At 40.7% G+C, this 16,264-nt stretch overlaps 1 protein-coding gene and 1 long non-coding RNA gene across 3 annotated transcripts in view; one reads left to right on the forward strand and one right to left on the reverse strand.

Annotated features, from left to right (window-relative positions):
* Window positions 1–4,989: 4,989 nt before the first annotated feature.
* The window catches only part of VPS13A (vacuolar protein sorting 13 homolog A), a 115,116-nt gene continuing 103,841 nt past the window's right edge, over window positions 4,990–16,264 (forward strand). For both annotated transcript variants that reach the window (XM_076363272.1, XM_076363273.1), the window contains exons 1-7: window positions 4,990–5,122; window positions 12,953–12,996; window positions 13,534–13,576; window positions 14,574–14,669; window positions 14,946–15,047; window positions 15,732–15,841; window positions 16,172–16,231. In XM_076363272.1, coding sequence (XP_076219387.1) covers window positions 5,023–5,122; window positions 12,953–12,996; window positions 13,534–13,576; window positions 14,574–14,669; window positions 14,946–15,047; window positions 15,732–15,841; window positions 16,172–16,231 — 555 coding nt within the window. In that variant the 5' untranslated portion in view covers window positions 4,990–5,022. The remainder of the gene's footprint in view (window positions 5,123–12,952; window positions 12,997–13,533; window positions 13,577–14,573; window positions 14,670–14,945; window positions 15,048–15,731; window positions 15,842–16,171; window positions 16,232–16,264) is intronic.
* LOC143173161 (uncharacterized) lies at window positions 5,571–11,179 on the reverse strand. Its single transcript, XR_012997480.1, has 2 exons — window positions 10,944–11,179; window positions 5,571–6,798 (listed from the first exon to the last, which is right to left on the reverse strand). It is a non-coding gene; the product is annotated as an uncharacterized LOC143173161 (long non-coding RNA).

Below are 16,264 nucleotides of genomic sequence, written 5' to 3' on the forward strand. Positions count from 1 at the left end.
TCAGTGTTTTAACTAATGCATCTACTACAGCTTTTTTGTAACAGCAAAATTACAAGACAAGGATTGCAAGTTAGCCCTAATAGGGTAATACTGACAGTTAGAGAGAATAATGATGAGTGAGGAACTAAAGGACTTCAGATGTTATATTTAAAAATAACATTTGAAATAGAAATAATTACATCCATGTATTACTAGTTCAAATATTGTAGTTGTAAGTCTGATTTAGAAACATGTTTTCATGTTGTATGCAACATAAAAATATACATCCAAGTTATGTTGTCAAATCTCTATGAGATTCATTATTGATCTTACAGAAAATGGCTGTAGGTGAAGCAGAAAGCATGAGGTACTTGCTTTCTAATTCAAGTGTAAGAGAACTGTCATTGCAAACAATTAAATATTGTTCTTACTTTTCCAGTTGCCATGACTCTCCACCTAAAATCCTCTGCACAGGTACCCTCTTATTTGTATGCGCTTACAGTAAAAGAGAGACAAATTGTGGATGTAATATACTTGGGCTTAATTAGCATCCTTGGTATCACAGAAGAAGCTATTAATTTCCCTGCTTTTGCCACATGGTACCTCTTCAATTAAGGCAGGAACCTTCTACTTTGTTGTCTATTTCTGTTAACCATTCACACATAGGGCCAGACTTTTGTAGTTACTTAGGCACCAAAAAACACATACTGGATGGTATTGATGTGAGCAACCGGTAATTCCTGCCAGCAGACATCAGCAAGAGACAGCAGTTCACATCTAGCAGGGGAAAAGCCACAGTTTATACCGCTAGGGATCTGCTGAAAAAGACTCCGAGTCTTCTCAGAGAATGTGTTCAGAAGCCTAATGGACTTCTGAAGTTTCTGTTTTGCCAAACCGCTGAATGCGTTTCTTTGATGATGGCAGGAAGAATAAAATTACTCTCTAGTTTGTTGCTAGAACTGCAAGAACTGGCTTTAAAATTAAGCTAAAATGGTTTATTGATAAGCAGACCTTGGAGGTTTTATTGCATACATGATCAGATGGAAAATTCAGGAGTGATTTTGTCTCTGAGTTTCAAAGAGTTTAAACAGTTTAGGCTCAGTACTATGCACTTACTAAGTAAGATTACTACCCTTTTCAGCAGCTACTACATTGCTGCATGTATAACTGAAGTAGTTTAGGACTTATACATATTTCACCTTGTCCTGAGGAAAAGGTTGTGTAAATAGAGGAAATGTTGTTGCACCATGATTCAGCCGTTTCTGAAGGAGATTCAAAACCATGTGGCTCTGAAAGATTTAGAAATATGGCATCCTTGTGATGTGTGGTTTTACTGCAGTTATGAGTGCATTCTGAAATAGTTCATGAATTTTGACATCCCTGTAAGACTGACAGAATTCTGGTTTTGAGGAAACACTAAATGAGGTTCATAGTCCATCTTGTTTTATTCACCACCCTTCATGCTTCTTTGAGCCAAAGCCATTTTGAAAGCACTCTCTGCAACATGGAAGAAGCAAGGATAAGAATTTTCATATTTATGAACGTGAAAATACATGGAATCATGGCAGTATGCCTAAAGTTATGTGACTTTATTTGACCCTGGAAATCAGAAGCTTCTGAGGAGAATAAAAAAACCCAGAAACGCCTTTTACTTTTTTTTTTTTTCTATGAGCAAATTTACTTGCCTGAACTCTGATACGTGACTGAGAGGGCTGCCAGTGGCTGTCCTGTAGCAGAGGACAGCACCGTACCCTGAAGATGACCTGCCACCCTGTCAGACCTGTGACATGTTGAGTCATCACTTCAGTAGAAATCTGAGCAGTGTTCACACAGAGGTCAGCAGTAAGCTGACCTGGGATCCCCCTTTGGCACAGAGAAGACTTCGGCCTCCAGGCTCAGCTTGAAGAAATAGTATGAGCAGGGAGCCCAGAAACCTGGTTGCTAATACTCAGCCAGATGTTAAACAGTTTTGTTACGGGTGCGAAGTGCCATCAAGGTATCAGCACCTTTGATTATAAAATTGGGAAAAGCACAGAGACTATTAATGGATTTCTATGGGGACTGCAGGAATACACAGAACACCAGTTCAAGTGGAAAAATCGCTGTCCAGGTGGCTGTAACTGTGTCATGTATGTAGACAGAGTCTCAAATTTTGTGGAAATCCCAGGGAGGAATTTTGGTTCATGTGACCGGACAGATACTCCACAGATATTCCAGTGTTTGATGTACCCTGTTCCTTACTCCTCAGCTACTGCTCCAACTGGGCTTGAAATGACACTGCACCTGCTGGTGCTAGTGAGCTGTGGGACGTGAAGAGCGATGAGGGATAAAGAGGGACTGAACCCCCTTGCCTTGGTAAATCTGCAAATGTTATGGATTTCTAACTATGTAAGAGTCGCTAGTAGAAATCACATGCTTATCCATGGTCGCCTACACTAGGCCTAGCAGTTCATCAACAGCAAGCAGTTTTTCTCAGGCGGAGAACTTCAAGCCTAGCTGACTGCTGTGGAAGATTCACACATATTTTGTGCAGTGGAAAGATCCATCATACCAAAAAATTTTTTTTGCAGTAACAAAATGAAAATTGTATCCTTCTGATCAATACAAATCCTACTTAATCTAGGACACTTCTGTTCCCCTGACTTAAGAATGCCTTCTGCAGAATATTTGAGTAAGACAAAGAAGCTTTACCTATACCCTAAGGAGCTGCAGACGTACAAAAGAAAGCTGATTTGGAAAACTAACTGGGAGAAGAGAATCCTGAGGATGCATGCTGCCAAAGCCTGACTTCGGAAGAGTGAGTGGACAGGAGTTGATGTAAACGGATTTAACAACTAGCTTTTCCACAACTAAATAGGAAGATAGGTGACTTAGTCACAAAATAAGAAAAGCCCTGTGTTCACACTTTTCTCTAGAGACTTCTTGTAAGAAATACGTTTGGCTTTGTGTAAGAAATTTACAGAAAGCCTGCTGCATAAATGTTCTTATGTCTGTGTATTAGTGCATGGACACAATTACATTTGATGCGCACAAGTTGCTGATAGCATTTTAGTTTTTATTGGTCTAAATGATCTCTTTCTAATGTAGTGTTTATGTTACTGCTGTCTCTCAAGAGAAAAAGGTGCTAAACCCAAGAACTGGAAATGCAGAGATTATAATTTCTTCAAACAATACACAATAAACTTCAGAGGAACCTAAGTGTCAATAAGATGGTGTGTTTTTTCGTTACCTGTTATCCTTCCTCAGTCTCACTATCTCTCTCCCCTTCCTTGCATTAATAAACAAAGAACAGCAATGATGTCCCTGATAAAAGTGTGCTTCCTTAAACCAAGCTACTTCTTTTTAAATGATTAAATTCTGTATGTTGGGGGGAGGTGAGGCATTGCTCATGTGGCAGACTGTGGGTAAGTAGGCAAATACATGCCACAGTGAAAGGAAAGGTCAGGAGAAGCGGTAGGTAGCATTCTTTTATTACTGTAAAAAGGAATGAAACAGTGTATTGTCTCTGCCAGTCTTCCCATCCCCATCCCCCCAGTAAGACATTCTAATTAAAATGGTTTCATTTAGTATATCAGATACAAAGGTTCACTGACACTGACAGAAAGGAATACACACTGCTCCAGCGTGGGTCCCCCACAGACCACAGCTCCTGCCAGAAAACCTGCTCCTGCGTGGGCCCTCCATGAGCTGCTGCTTCCCTCGGGGCACGTCCACCTGCTCTGGTGTGGGGTCCTCCATGTGCTGCAGGTGGGTATCCGCTCCACTGTGGTCATCCATGGGCTGCAGGGGTACGACCTGCTCCACCATGGTCTTCACCATGGGCTGCAGGGGAATCACTGCTCCAAAGTAGAGAGCAGCGGTGGCCGCAGCACCTCCTCCCCTCCTTCTTCACTGGCCTTGGTGTCTGCAGGGCTGTTTCTCCCACAATTTTCTCACAGCTGCTGTGCAGTGTTTTTTACTTTTTCCTAAATGCATTATCTCAGAGGTACCACGAGCATTGCTGAGGGCCCAGCTGTGCCCTGCAGTGGGTCTACTGGCGCTGTCTGGAACTGTCTGTGTCCAGCACAGAGCAGCCTCTGGTATCTTCTCACAGAGGCAGCCCCCCGTCCCCCCGAACTTGCCATGCAAACCTACTACCGCATCTTACAAAAACTCAAGGGTTTGCTTATCAATAAAACATTGTAACTTAATTTCAAACCTAATTCTCGGAGTTCCAGGAACAAGCTGGAGGCTAATTATATTCTTCCTGCCATCATCAAAGAAACACATTGTGGCTGTTTGGCAGAACAAGAACCTTGTGTGTGCAGGAGGCCTCGCCACTTACTCACTTGGGGCAAACATGACCCAGATTTTTCAGTTTGGTTCAGCAGATCCCCAAGCCAGCAAACGGCATGACAGCCTAGCTCTTTCGAGAAGTATCTTAAATTCAACTTGGTCTAGTCATTATGCTAATAACAGTTCAGCCACTTTCAAACAGCTGAGAGATGTAATAATTTCTACGTTTGCCTAGCCTGGGGAAAAAAAAAATCTTCAACATATTGTAATGGCTACCACATTTAAACTCCTAAGACAAGTTACTTGATATCTTAAAAACAAACAGAAGTGGCTAGCCAGTGTGAAACCCTCGTATTTCCCTCGGAAATCGCACGAAGCCACCCTGGGAAAGGGCTGAGGCACGCCCCCCAGCCGCCCCCTCACCCTGCCGCGGCGCGACGCGGCGCGGCGCGGCCCCCGCCGGCTCCCGTAGCCTCAGGCAAACCGCGCCCCTTCCTCCCCACGCCCGCAGCCGGCACCAATCTACTGCGCCTGCGCCTGGAAAAGCCGCCCAAGACGCGTGCGCGCAGCGCGAGGGGGGGCCGAGTTTTGACGGCAGGCGGGAGGTGGGCGGGGCGGAGGCGGTGGGCCGGGACGGGGCCCGCCCCCTCGGGCCGCGGGGCGGGGCGCCGCAGTGTGTGTGGCGGAGGGCGGGGCGGGGCCGCGGCCGGGCAGGGGCAGGGGCCGGGGCCGGGGCGGCGGCGGGGTTGCTGCTGCCGCCGGGGCAGGATGGTGTTTGAGTCGCTGGTCGTGGACGTCCTGAACCGTTTCCTCGGCGACTACGTGGTGAACCTGGACAGCTCCCAGCTGAAGCTGGGCATCTGGGGAGGTACGGGGCTGCCGCGCCGCGGGGGGAAGCGCCGCCCGGCCCGGCCGCGCTGGTGAGCCGCCCGCCTGCCCGCCCGTCCGCCGCCGCCCTCAGCACCCCCGCCGCGCTTCCCGCCCGGCCGGGCTCGGGGCCGCCCTGCCGCTCGCGCAAGGGAGGAGGCCGGGGCGGTGCCCCCCGGGCGTCCGGCCGGGCCGGGCCGGGCCGGGCGGTGCCGCGCCCGCCGCCGCGCTGGGCTGCCTGCCCGGCAGCTCTGCCGCCGCTCCACCTGCCCGGCAGCCCGGCGGCTTAAAAATAGTCGTGGGGGCGGGCGGGCGGGCGGGCTGGGGAGGAGGTGTCCGCGGGGGGCGTGGAGCAGCCGGTTGCGGCAGCGGGGGGCGGTGGGGCGGGAGGCGGCCGCGGGGCCGGGAGGAGCTGCAAAACAAGGGGAAGAAAAACCTGGCCGAAGTGCTTGAGGTGTATGAATGTCCGCTTGGGTTTTATTTTTCCGTATGGAGCTGCCCTTGCTGTCTTCTCCTGGCTGGGGACGTACCTTGGCTGGAGAGCTTGCGGGGGTCGGGATCCAAGGGGTGTTTATGGCATTCGCGGAAAGTTTGGGGAGGGCTGGGCGGGCAGCTGGAGCCGCCGCCGCTCGGAGCCGGGAGCCTGACCCGGCTTTGGGTGAATGCGAAACTGAACTGACTGACTGACTTTTTGCCTGCCCGGAAGATAAGAAACTGAAAATAAACGCCTGGGGTTTTGGTAGCGTTTCAGTGTCAGTGGTGGGCTGGTGGAAGTGAGTCGCCTCTCCGCAAACAGCGGTGACATGCCGTTTCTTTCTGGCGCTGTCATCTGTCTAGACGGTCTAGAATATTTGTCATTTTTAGCGTTAAAGAGTCAGGAAGAGAGACCGTCTTGGGTGTTTGCAGAGGCTGTGACCAGCTGTGCTAGGCGAGGTAGGCAGTAGTCTGTAGAAATACAACAGCGTGCCAGTTCTGAAGGGACTTCTGTTTGAACGTGCTCTGTTGAGGTCCCTTTGGTAACGTACGTACAACAAAATGGCAACAAAGTTGTCTCTTTGCAGTATGTCTGGGCAAAGTAAGGTAGCATAAGAAGAGCAAGACACATACAACTAACAGATGCGTGTGCAGTGACCACTCCTGGCTGGGTTTTGAAAGTGCATTCCAGGTGTCTGCAGCATCAGCAAAAGCAAACACAGAGGTGCAGGTTTTTTTTACATGTGCGTTCATATGTCTGCAGGTGTGAAGCATCCTTGAGGTATTCCCTACCTACAGTTCCATTCTTAGGTACTCACATATATGAATCAGATTTTGGAAGCTTCTCCTGGAGTTTTTGTTGCATTTTGGACGTTTTTGTTTCATGCTTCTGTTTTCCGAAATGGCGTCCTTACTTGGTTTCATCTCTGCAGTAATTTTCCTTCAATTAATCAAGGCATTTGTAGGATATTTGCGAAGTTCATCCTCTATATGGGGTCTTAACACTGCAACAGCACATGTAACTGCTGGAGAGAAAGTAGTAGTCCTTGATCTGTAGCAGTAAGGCCCAATATAGCGTATTTATTACAGATTATGCGCGTCTTATTTCAAAGAATTGAGTTACTGCATCTTTCAGCAAAAGTGTGTCAAACTAATTGTTTGATTTGTGTACTTCACAAGTTCTTCAGTTATAGTTTCTTCTTTCTGTTCAGGGAAGGCAAGCAAAATATTTAATGTAAAATATGGAACATTCTGTAAATGCTTTGGGCAATGCTTATACATTACAAAAAGGTAAAAGCTTATTTTTCCAGCTCTGTAGATTGCTGGTGGTTACTCTTGGCAGCTTATGCTTCTGTGAGGCAACTCTTACCAGATTAGATGCACATTAGCTCTCTCACTTTTTAAAAAAAACTAAATAGATCTCACTGATTTTTACTTTGGAGTTTTGATATTCAGCTGTTATTTTTTTTTTATGTATGTGGAACTTGATTTTGGGATTTTTCTATTATTTCCTCTTCAAGTAGTTTTAGTATTTTAGAGGCTTTAATATATTTTTTCTTTAAATTAAATTCCTTTTTCCTCAGTAGAGTGCCTTTGTACTAGAATAAAATTAGTTTTTCTCTACATAGTCTGTTTACTTGCTTAGCATGAAAATTGATATATGAAGCTGTGTCTTGCTCTGAGATGCCCAGAACTACTGTGTAGCATTGTTGAAGTGTCACCTGTAAAGGTTTATTTTTTCCTGGTCTACTGCATGACGCTTTCACTTGTATTTGCAACTGAAACTACATTTAATGGCATATGCATCTGCAATATTGCTTTCATTCCAAAGATCTTGGAGGACTTAGAAATTGCATTCCTCTAAAAGGCAGTAACTATTAGTAGTAGTAACAGTAGACTACTGTCTTTATACAGAGGCCATCATTGATTAGTAGATCCCTACACTCACAGTATATCTAAAGTCTACTGATAATTTTATTGGCTTCCCAATTACTGAAATTGTGGAACTAAATTCTTTTTTTAGAAAAATAGTACTATTTTTTGGTCTTCATATTTTGTGTAAACTTAATACTTTTTCCATGCTTGTCTGCATGCTCTGAAAGCATTTCCATTACAGCTATGTGTTTCCATACAGTGTTTGTCTTTATGTGTCATGATGAACTTGCTAAATTTTACATAAATCGTGTAGTCTTGAAATTAAATTGTCCTAAATCCATTCAGTATTCTAGTAGTGATTAAAAGGAAAGTTTTTCTCCCTGTAACAAATGGCCAGTGCTTTCTGGATGCTTATAGCACTGCACAGGTGCTATACATCTGTGCCTTAAATTTTAAAAGGCATATATTTTTTTTGCCTCTGAAGGATTAATACCCAAGGGAGTTTTCTTAGATGCTGTAGGGAACAAGTTATGTCCGTGTGATATTTTATAGCTAGCCTGTTTAGATTAAGACTGGTAACCTGTTGGTAGACTCTGGATATATGTATAAAAACTAACTTTATAGAGTTTCAGCTTCTGTAAATTTGGGAGCTTTATTAATGACTTTTTAACGAACGTGCTTAACGTTCATTTCGGTTTTGCATAATGAGAGAATTCAGCATGCCATATTAAAGCTATCCAGATTCAATCTGTGTGGTAAAGTTCTGTGGTGACACTGCTCCAAACAACATACATGAACACAGTAATAACTACCAAAATGTTTTAAAATGGTTTTGTTTGTCTCATTAAAAAACCCCTGAGATTGAAGGGTAAAAATGCAGACTGTCTCAATACTAAAGAAAGATGTGATGTCTGGAAACAGACTCATGGCTGAGAGTTGCAAGAACTGAATGACCTGAAATATAAAAGGCAATGCAGAAAGGAGAACGTAGGACAACCTATACAAGTAAAAAAGGTAATTTGAACATGTAAGGCCAATATTGGGAAGGCCAAGGCTCAGAAAAGAATGTAACGGGGAAGGAAATCATATTCCTTAAGAACTCCATTAGTCTGAAGCAGAATAAAAAACTACTGTGTTAGGCAGCCATCAAGGAAAGCTATTGGATGGCTGATGCTGGGAAGGACAGCGTTTTAAGCCTCTTCTTGTTCTGGTCTCCACTTCAAAGGATAGTTTCAATGAGCTGCTGCGTTAACAAGTGTAAGTACTTGGCTTAGATGAACAGGTTAGATATCCTTGAATGCTCTAGGCCTAATAAAGTTATACTTCAATACCTGAAGAAATGATGGAAGCAATGTGAGATGTTGACAGTTATCTTTGAGAAGAAGTGAAGTGTCATTGAGGTTTCCAAACACTGTGAGAGTCCAAACAGTTGTTTCACCAAAGTCCATGTTGCCACTATTTTCTTTTGACTGGGTCTAAATAACTTTTCATTCAGTGTCTTGGTCAGACCTTCTCTACTGCCCTTTAAAAGACTTAATTCTCTGTTGACTTGGCACACCTACTTATTAGGTAATGTCTCAAGCATATCTTACTTAACACAACTTGTTATTTGAGTAGCTGGTGTCTCTTATTGGGGCAGCTACATTATTAGGATGATTTTTTCCGGCTAAACCTATTATTATAATAAAAGACGACTACTTTTGCATACCTTGCCTTGTCTAGGTATAGCAGGTGCAAGGGTATAGCAGGTGCAATCCCCACCTTACATATTAGTAACTTGACTTGACTGAGGGATGAAGAATATCTAGTAGTTTCTGCTGCCTTTCATGATCTGTTTTACAATAGATGTCGATAGAGGAGGTATTTGGCAGACAGTCTGATCCTCAAAGACTTACAGCTTGGCTCCAGAAGGTATGCTTAAACAGGAAAAATTAACAGTACAAACAAAAGTGGGAAATGACTGGCAAAGGCAGTAGTTTGTGTAAAGTGATCAAAGGAGTTCACAAGCTGACAATGCTGTTGCTAAAAAACAGAAATTCTGTTAAAATATGTGAGCGGGAGTGTTGGGTACTGGTCAGATACCAGCTGAGGTATTTTCAGTTTCTGATGCCTATCATCTTTCATCTCTCTTTCTCTCATCCGCCTTTGCTGCCCCCCTTCTTCCCCTCCGTTCTTATTTACAAGACAGCAGAGATGTGATTAATACATAGGTTAAATCTGCAGGATTTTTATGTGGATTAATTTTCTTCCCCCTCTTTAACTTCTGTTGACATCCATAACAAAATTTCAGTTAGGCCTCTTTGGTGAAATGGTTTACTGAGTGTTATCTTATGTTCTAGATCTCTTTTTGTGAGCTAAGTCCTTGGTAGTAGATGTTGGTTCATACACTCAAATCCATGAAGTTATTTTGAGTATCTAAAATTAAAACTATAAACCTATAAACCTATTTATTCCAGAATTTTGACAAATGTTTGGTTTTGTTGAATTATTTACAATGTCCAGAGATCAGTAAAGCTAAGAATTTTCTTTATAATATAGCCTAAGTAAATCCTAGACTGTGCTATAGGTATTTATAAACATTCTGGCTTTTATTATTGTTTTGGCTGTTAGCCTGCATGTTTAACCCTAGATATTTATATAACTCCAACTACTTGTATATACAGTTTTCAAGGTTGCTTAGTTGGGCAATTTTTAACCCATCAAATGGGGTTTTATCTGGATGTATTTCTGTCATCAAAGAAACATCCAGTTGCCCCCAACAAGGGGGACCCCCTCCCCCAGAACCCCCACAAAACCAAACAATCAAATCTTGATGTATTTTGAAATTCTTGCAGTTAAAATCCATTGGCAGTGCTCCAAGACAGTAAAATTCAGTAGCTGTGTTATGTCCTGTAACAGGCCTTTGTTCCCTGATTTTCCTGCTTCTGTTTGCAAGGGCTTCCCTCCCCGCCCCCCCCAGCAGAACAGTCAGAATTCAGTGCAATTGCACTTGGAGCTATGTTTTGTTTCAAGTGAAACAGCTGAGTGTGATAGAGACTAAATTTTGGCAATGAAAGAGAATACTGACATGGTCAGTTACTGCATTTTTGAATTGTGAGTGTTAGAATTGGTTGCCAGCTGAGGTGTGGTAACTTTGGAAATAGTTCATGTTTACTTGCAGGAATGTTTAGTCAATCTCTTTCTTGACTCTCAAGTGTAGGAAAAAGAAAGGTTGCATAAATATACAGAACATAGTGCTTCAGTAGTAGCCTTTTTTGTGCTTTGATAGTCCATTCACTGTGGTCAGACCCTCAATCAAGGTTTTTGTAAGTAAACTCTGATATTTTAGTGAATGTGTTTCAGTAATTTTATACTAAAATTGAGATGATTTAAGTTTTACTAATTTCTGTCTCTTCTAATGATTTTAACTGAAACCTTTAAACTTATTAATTGTAAAATCATAGGTATAGGAAAAATGGTGAAGAATTACTTACCCCACTTCCCAATCCCAACATTTCATGTAGAATTGTCAAAGCCTTCTTGTTTGAAAAAGTATCCATACCATCTTCATTCTCTGCCAATACGATGTGCTCTGGTAAAATGAGCTATAGTTTTCCATCACAAAATATTGTTTTAAGTGCTTGAGATAATAATCCTTGCTCACTTTGCAGTACCTTGTTTTTAGAAGCATCAGGGCTGTCAACTTATTGCAGCTTAAGTTACTGTGCCTCAGCTGGAATGTGGCATGTGCCAAAACCTTGATAAATGAGAGGTAATGTTTACTTAGCTGACAGGGAAAGTGAAGAAACTAAACCCAGTTGAACTGCTTCATGTGTCAGGTAGTCTTAGAGTTTGCCTGTGAACATTTTTACCATGGCTCAACTGATGTGCAAAAATTGCATGTCATGCATGGTAGCTTGGTTACAAACCTGAACCTTTGCTCTGGACACCATTAGAATTACTTGCCATGAGTACAATTACAATTAGTGATGTCTTCTTGCAGAAATAAATGCTTTTTTTTTTTTTTTTTTTGTGTGTCTCTCATTAGAGAATCATTACATGAGCGTTAAAATGGTCTGTGCAGGGTCAGCTTTATCAGGGAATAAATTTAGAGTAGAATTGAACCCAATAGTATATAAAAGCTGTCACCTTGTTATTATCTACAAAGACTACGTAGACTAGTTATAGCTACTAGAGTAGTTATAGACTGCTGCTGGGAATGCTTTCTTTGATCCCCCCCCCTTTCCTAATGTTCCTGTCAATATGTGTGTATTGTAAGGCTTACAAACAGAACCACCAGCTCTCAGAAAACATCCTTTTGCATGTAGGATTTGTCTGGACAGGTGACACATGTCAGATATGTAGAATTCTACTGGAAAGTGATAATAGATTGTTGCAATGAATAAATTAAGTCATTAAAAACTTTATAGTATTTTGCGAGTACTGTGAGATGGATGGATTAGTTTACCGGATCAGTTCTTCCACAGCAGTTCAACAACTTGAGCCAACTGTTCTAATGAATGCATTTTTGAGATTAGGGTCCAGTTTCCCAAAATTGGCGGTACTTTGAACAGTTGTCTAATGCCATCAACACTATATAACTGCAAGAATATTTCTTGCAGTTGGAGCTGCTGTCTCCCCATATGTTTGGCCATTTCTAACTTGCGTCCCCAAAGGAAAGCATTATTGGGTCAATCAAATCTTCATTGGCAATCTCAAGTTGTATTCCTTTCCAGGCCTGTAATCTGCTTCTGGTTTCCTGAATCTCATTTATGTCCCTGCTTAGCTGTATCAGGTGTCTGTTCCATGTGCATGTGTTAACACTATACAACTAATTCAAAGGTAACCATTGCAGGTGTTCCATCCTTCTTATAGAATTTGCAGAAGACTTTGCTTCGGACTATGTGCATGTTTTTAAGTTACGAGTTTCCTGGTCCCTTCCAATGTTCCTTTGTTATGGCAAGTGTCTGATGTCAAGGATGTTGTAAAAACAGATCTTGCAATTCAAATTTTCTGTGTTTACAGGGTACTGAATTTATTGTTGTCTTAAGACATTTAAAAATTAGATTTACTGAAATGCTTCCTGTGAACTTTTATAAGCTATAAATATAACTTGCAAATGTAAGATCTTTTGAGGGCTGAAAATTCACTCTAAATTTAATGTTGCTAGATTTCCACAAGCATAGGAAGCAGATGGTCGAGGAAGAAGAAGCAAACTTAATTTCAAAATGGGTCCTTACAAAATGTGGCAGAGGAATCTTAGGTTCTTTTCCATGGACATGCAAGCTCCATGAGAAAATACCAGGTTATTTTGTAGCATGAATGAACAGTGTGTTCTTAATCATCTTTCATGGATATTTGAGATGTAGGTTGTGGATTTCTTCCACAGCAAAGAGTTGAAGAACCACCGGTCAGGGACCACTGACTCAGACTTTGGGTCTTTATCATGCACCACTACTACTGTGCTTATTGTAGTTTTACTTACTGGCTTCTTTGCTTTTAGGAGCTGTAGCACTGAAGAATCTTGAAATAAAAGAAAATGCACTGGTAAGTTAGTGAAAATAAAAATAAACTGTTGCAAAAATGATTCTTGAACAACTTACTGGGTTGTATGTGCTTTTTTCGGTTCTTATTTTAAGATACACTGTCTTTTAAGTGAAAACTTACTGTTTTGTTTTCTCTACACTTGTGTGGATTGTGTAATTAATTTGAGACTAAATTTAAAGGTGAAGGTGTATGCTGGCTTCATTTAGCTTTTTTTTTTTTTTTGCCCCCTTCCCCCAAAAATAAAACTCTCAGCAATTGCTAACACAATGTGTTTAGGTCAAAAGCAATACTGAAAGATCTTTTTTTTTCCTACAGCTCATGAAGTTAGAAACTTGCTCTTGGGAATGTATTTAGCCTAGCATGGCTTAACAGTCTAAATCAGTAACCAAATGCTTGCTTGTTCCATTATATTGAATGGGTTATTTTCAGTGGTTGAAAGGTAAATTTGTTGTTAAGGTTATAATCTTTTTTTCCTGTATGGGAGCGTTGCACAAATTGCTGAAATGAGCTTAAATGTTCTAAAACACTTGCTTTCAGAGTCAGCTGGATGTGCCATTTAAAGTTAAAGCAGGACATATTGGTAAGTTACATTTTATCATACACCCATGCAGGAGTTACTAAACATACTACTTTTCCTTGCAAGTGGCTCTAGGCATTCTAAGCAAGTAAATTTCTTAGTTTCCTTGATTTGCATGCTTTGTACACTCTGAAGTTTGTCTCTTCTGAAAAAAACTGTTTGAAGAAGCTCCTTTTCTTGAGCTGAGATGGTAAAGTTAAAATATACTGGAGTCTTGTCTAATCACTTCAATATTAATGAGAAAAGAACCCAACACAGCAAAGATGAGCAACTGAGCAGGACTGGATCTCATCCCTTGTCTTAGCAAGTCTCCACAACTGATTTTGCCTTCCACTTCCCTTTCTATCCTCCTTCCCTGTTTTTGCTAATGTGAAAAGTTTTCTCATTGCAAGTTGATTGTCTTGTAAAAGTTAGTGGTTTCTTAAAGCAAACTGCATCTAAAGCCATTATGTTTCCCTTAAATCTACCCTGGAAGTAGATTTACCTCTGACTGATTTCATAGTTTATTAAAATTGGCACTGTGTGAAGAATGAGAGATGCTGTAACCTCAGGGTCCCCATGTTCACAAAACATACTACTTCAAGACTCTCTTCCACAGAAAAAGAAAGAAAAATCTGTATTTTAAAAATTCTGGTTTTGGGAGTATTTAGCTGACTGATCATACGTGAGCTGCCCATGCTTTTCTTGTTTATGAGGGTGCTGGAGTGGATTTGCAAGGAGGGAGAGGTTGCTGTTAGGAAGAAGGAATATAATTCAAGGGAGTAAGGAGAGGACCTGTAGACTTAATAGTTCTGCTCATGGAAAAACTTGCCTCATGTTAATTTGTGTGTTGTGTTAAACAAACAACCCAAAGGACATGTGCCTCAGATGCACTGTTTTTTCTGTCCAATATAATAATTGTTCAGAGATTTTATGGTTAATGTCGATTATCTTTCTAATCTTTTTTTTTTCCGGTCAACTATTTAACTGTATACCTCAACATTTTCTTTTGTGTTTGTAGGTCAACTTAACCTACAGATTCCATGGCAAAACCTTTATACTCAACCCGTTGAGGCAGTTCTTGATGGAGTTTATTTGCTTATTGTGCCCACAGCCAGTAAGTTAATGTAGAGAAAAAAGTGAATATAGATTGGTGGGATTTCAGAAGTATCTGGAATGGGTTGATATTGTTTTCATGAGCTTTATTCCTAGTAGATGCTCCTAGCAAATAAAATTAGATAATGGGAATGGGGTGTCTTTCAGTAGGTTCTATTTAGTCACCTAATTTTTTTCTGTTATATTAACAAAATGTGAAAATTACTGCTTTTGAAACAGCATCATCCAAAAATATGTAAGGGTTTTTGTATCATACCTTTTTATGTTGTGTATTTAGGCATAAAATATGATGCTGAAAAAGAAGCCAGGCAGCTCTTGGAAGCGAGACAAAGAGAATTGCAAAGGATAGAGGAAGCAAAGCAGAAAATAGCTGACCAAGGTAAGAGTGGGAAAAGCTAATGAAAGTGACACTATTTCTTTCTTTATTTTAATCCAGAAAGATGCTGGATTTGTCACTTAGTGTTGTAGATTCCTGTTTTCCTCTTGATACCTAAAAACCTATTAGTGACAGATTTTCAGGTGTAGCTGCCATCAATATTGCAGAACAGGCATCCTGAAAATAAAAAGGTTCAAGCAGTGATGTGATCTGATATAAATAAGGTTTTTGAAATATTGCTTGCTTGTGTCATGTTGCCTGACATTTTCTTTCCTCTTCTTTCATAAGAAACAATTTAACTTTGTTTCCAGTAGCAAAGAATTTTTATGGTTACACCTTTTTAAAGATTCTGTTTAATTTGTTCTTTGATACATGTTAAGTCTTATCATCTTAAATTCAACTTTTGGTACTTTCAAGAAATACGTATTGGCCACCTTGACTATCAGTGGGTACAAATCATACTTTTGAACAACCTGATTCTTCATGCAGCAGGTAGTAAAGCTGAAACCATCTAGTCTGAGGATATAGATTATACTGAAAGGACATGTTTTTATACAACTACAGTATAATGTAATAGAAAATTTAAATATCTATCATACAAACTTTATTATGTTACTGTTTTCTCTAGTGTAGTTTTAAAAATACTTTAATGCAAACAAAATATTAAATTCTTTTCCTTTAATTTAGATAAAGTAAAAGAAGAGAAACAAGACACTTTTGTAGAAAAACTAGTCACTCAGGTCATCAAAAATCTTCAGGTGAAAATTTCCAACATCCATATTCGCTATGAAGATGATGTAAGTACTTTTGTATATCTCGGCATAAGGGGTTGTGCACTGTAACATGAAATTAGGAACCTGTCTGATTTCTTTTCTCCTAGTTGCTTTCTACGTTGAGAGAATTCTAGTAAAGTTTCAGAAATTTCATAGTCTTAAGAAAAGATAACTGATAAAAAGCTTGTACCAAAAAATAAAGATATTTATAAGCATGTGGTTGGGTACAAAGAAGATACAGTTGTCAGATCTTTGTTATATATATATTTTTTTTTATTGTTGGCTATTTACTTCCAAATCTAAATTTAGAGCATAAGATAATCCTTTTTTGGTATTTTCCCCCTGCTCTATTAGATCACAAATCGGAATAACCCCTTGTCATTTGGGATTTCACTTCAGAATCTAAGTTTGCAGGTAATTTTATTTTTCATCTAAAAAGCATGTTGA

Source organism: Aptenodytes patagonicus, chromosome Z, assembly GCF_965638725.1.
Source record: "Aptenodytes patagonicus chromosome Z, bAptPat1.pri.cur, whole genome shotgun sequence".
In the NCBI taxonomy this organism is placed as follows: Eukaryota; Metazoa; Chordata; class Aves; order Sphenisciformes; family Spheniscidae; genus Aptenodytes; species Aptenodytes patagonicus.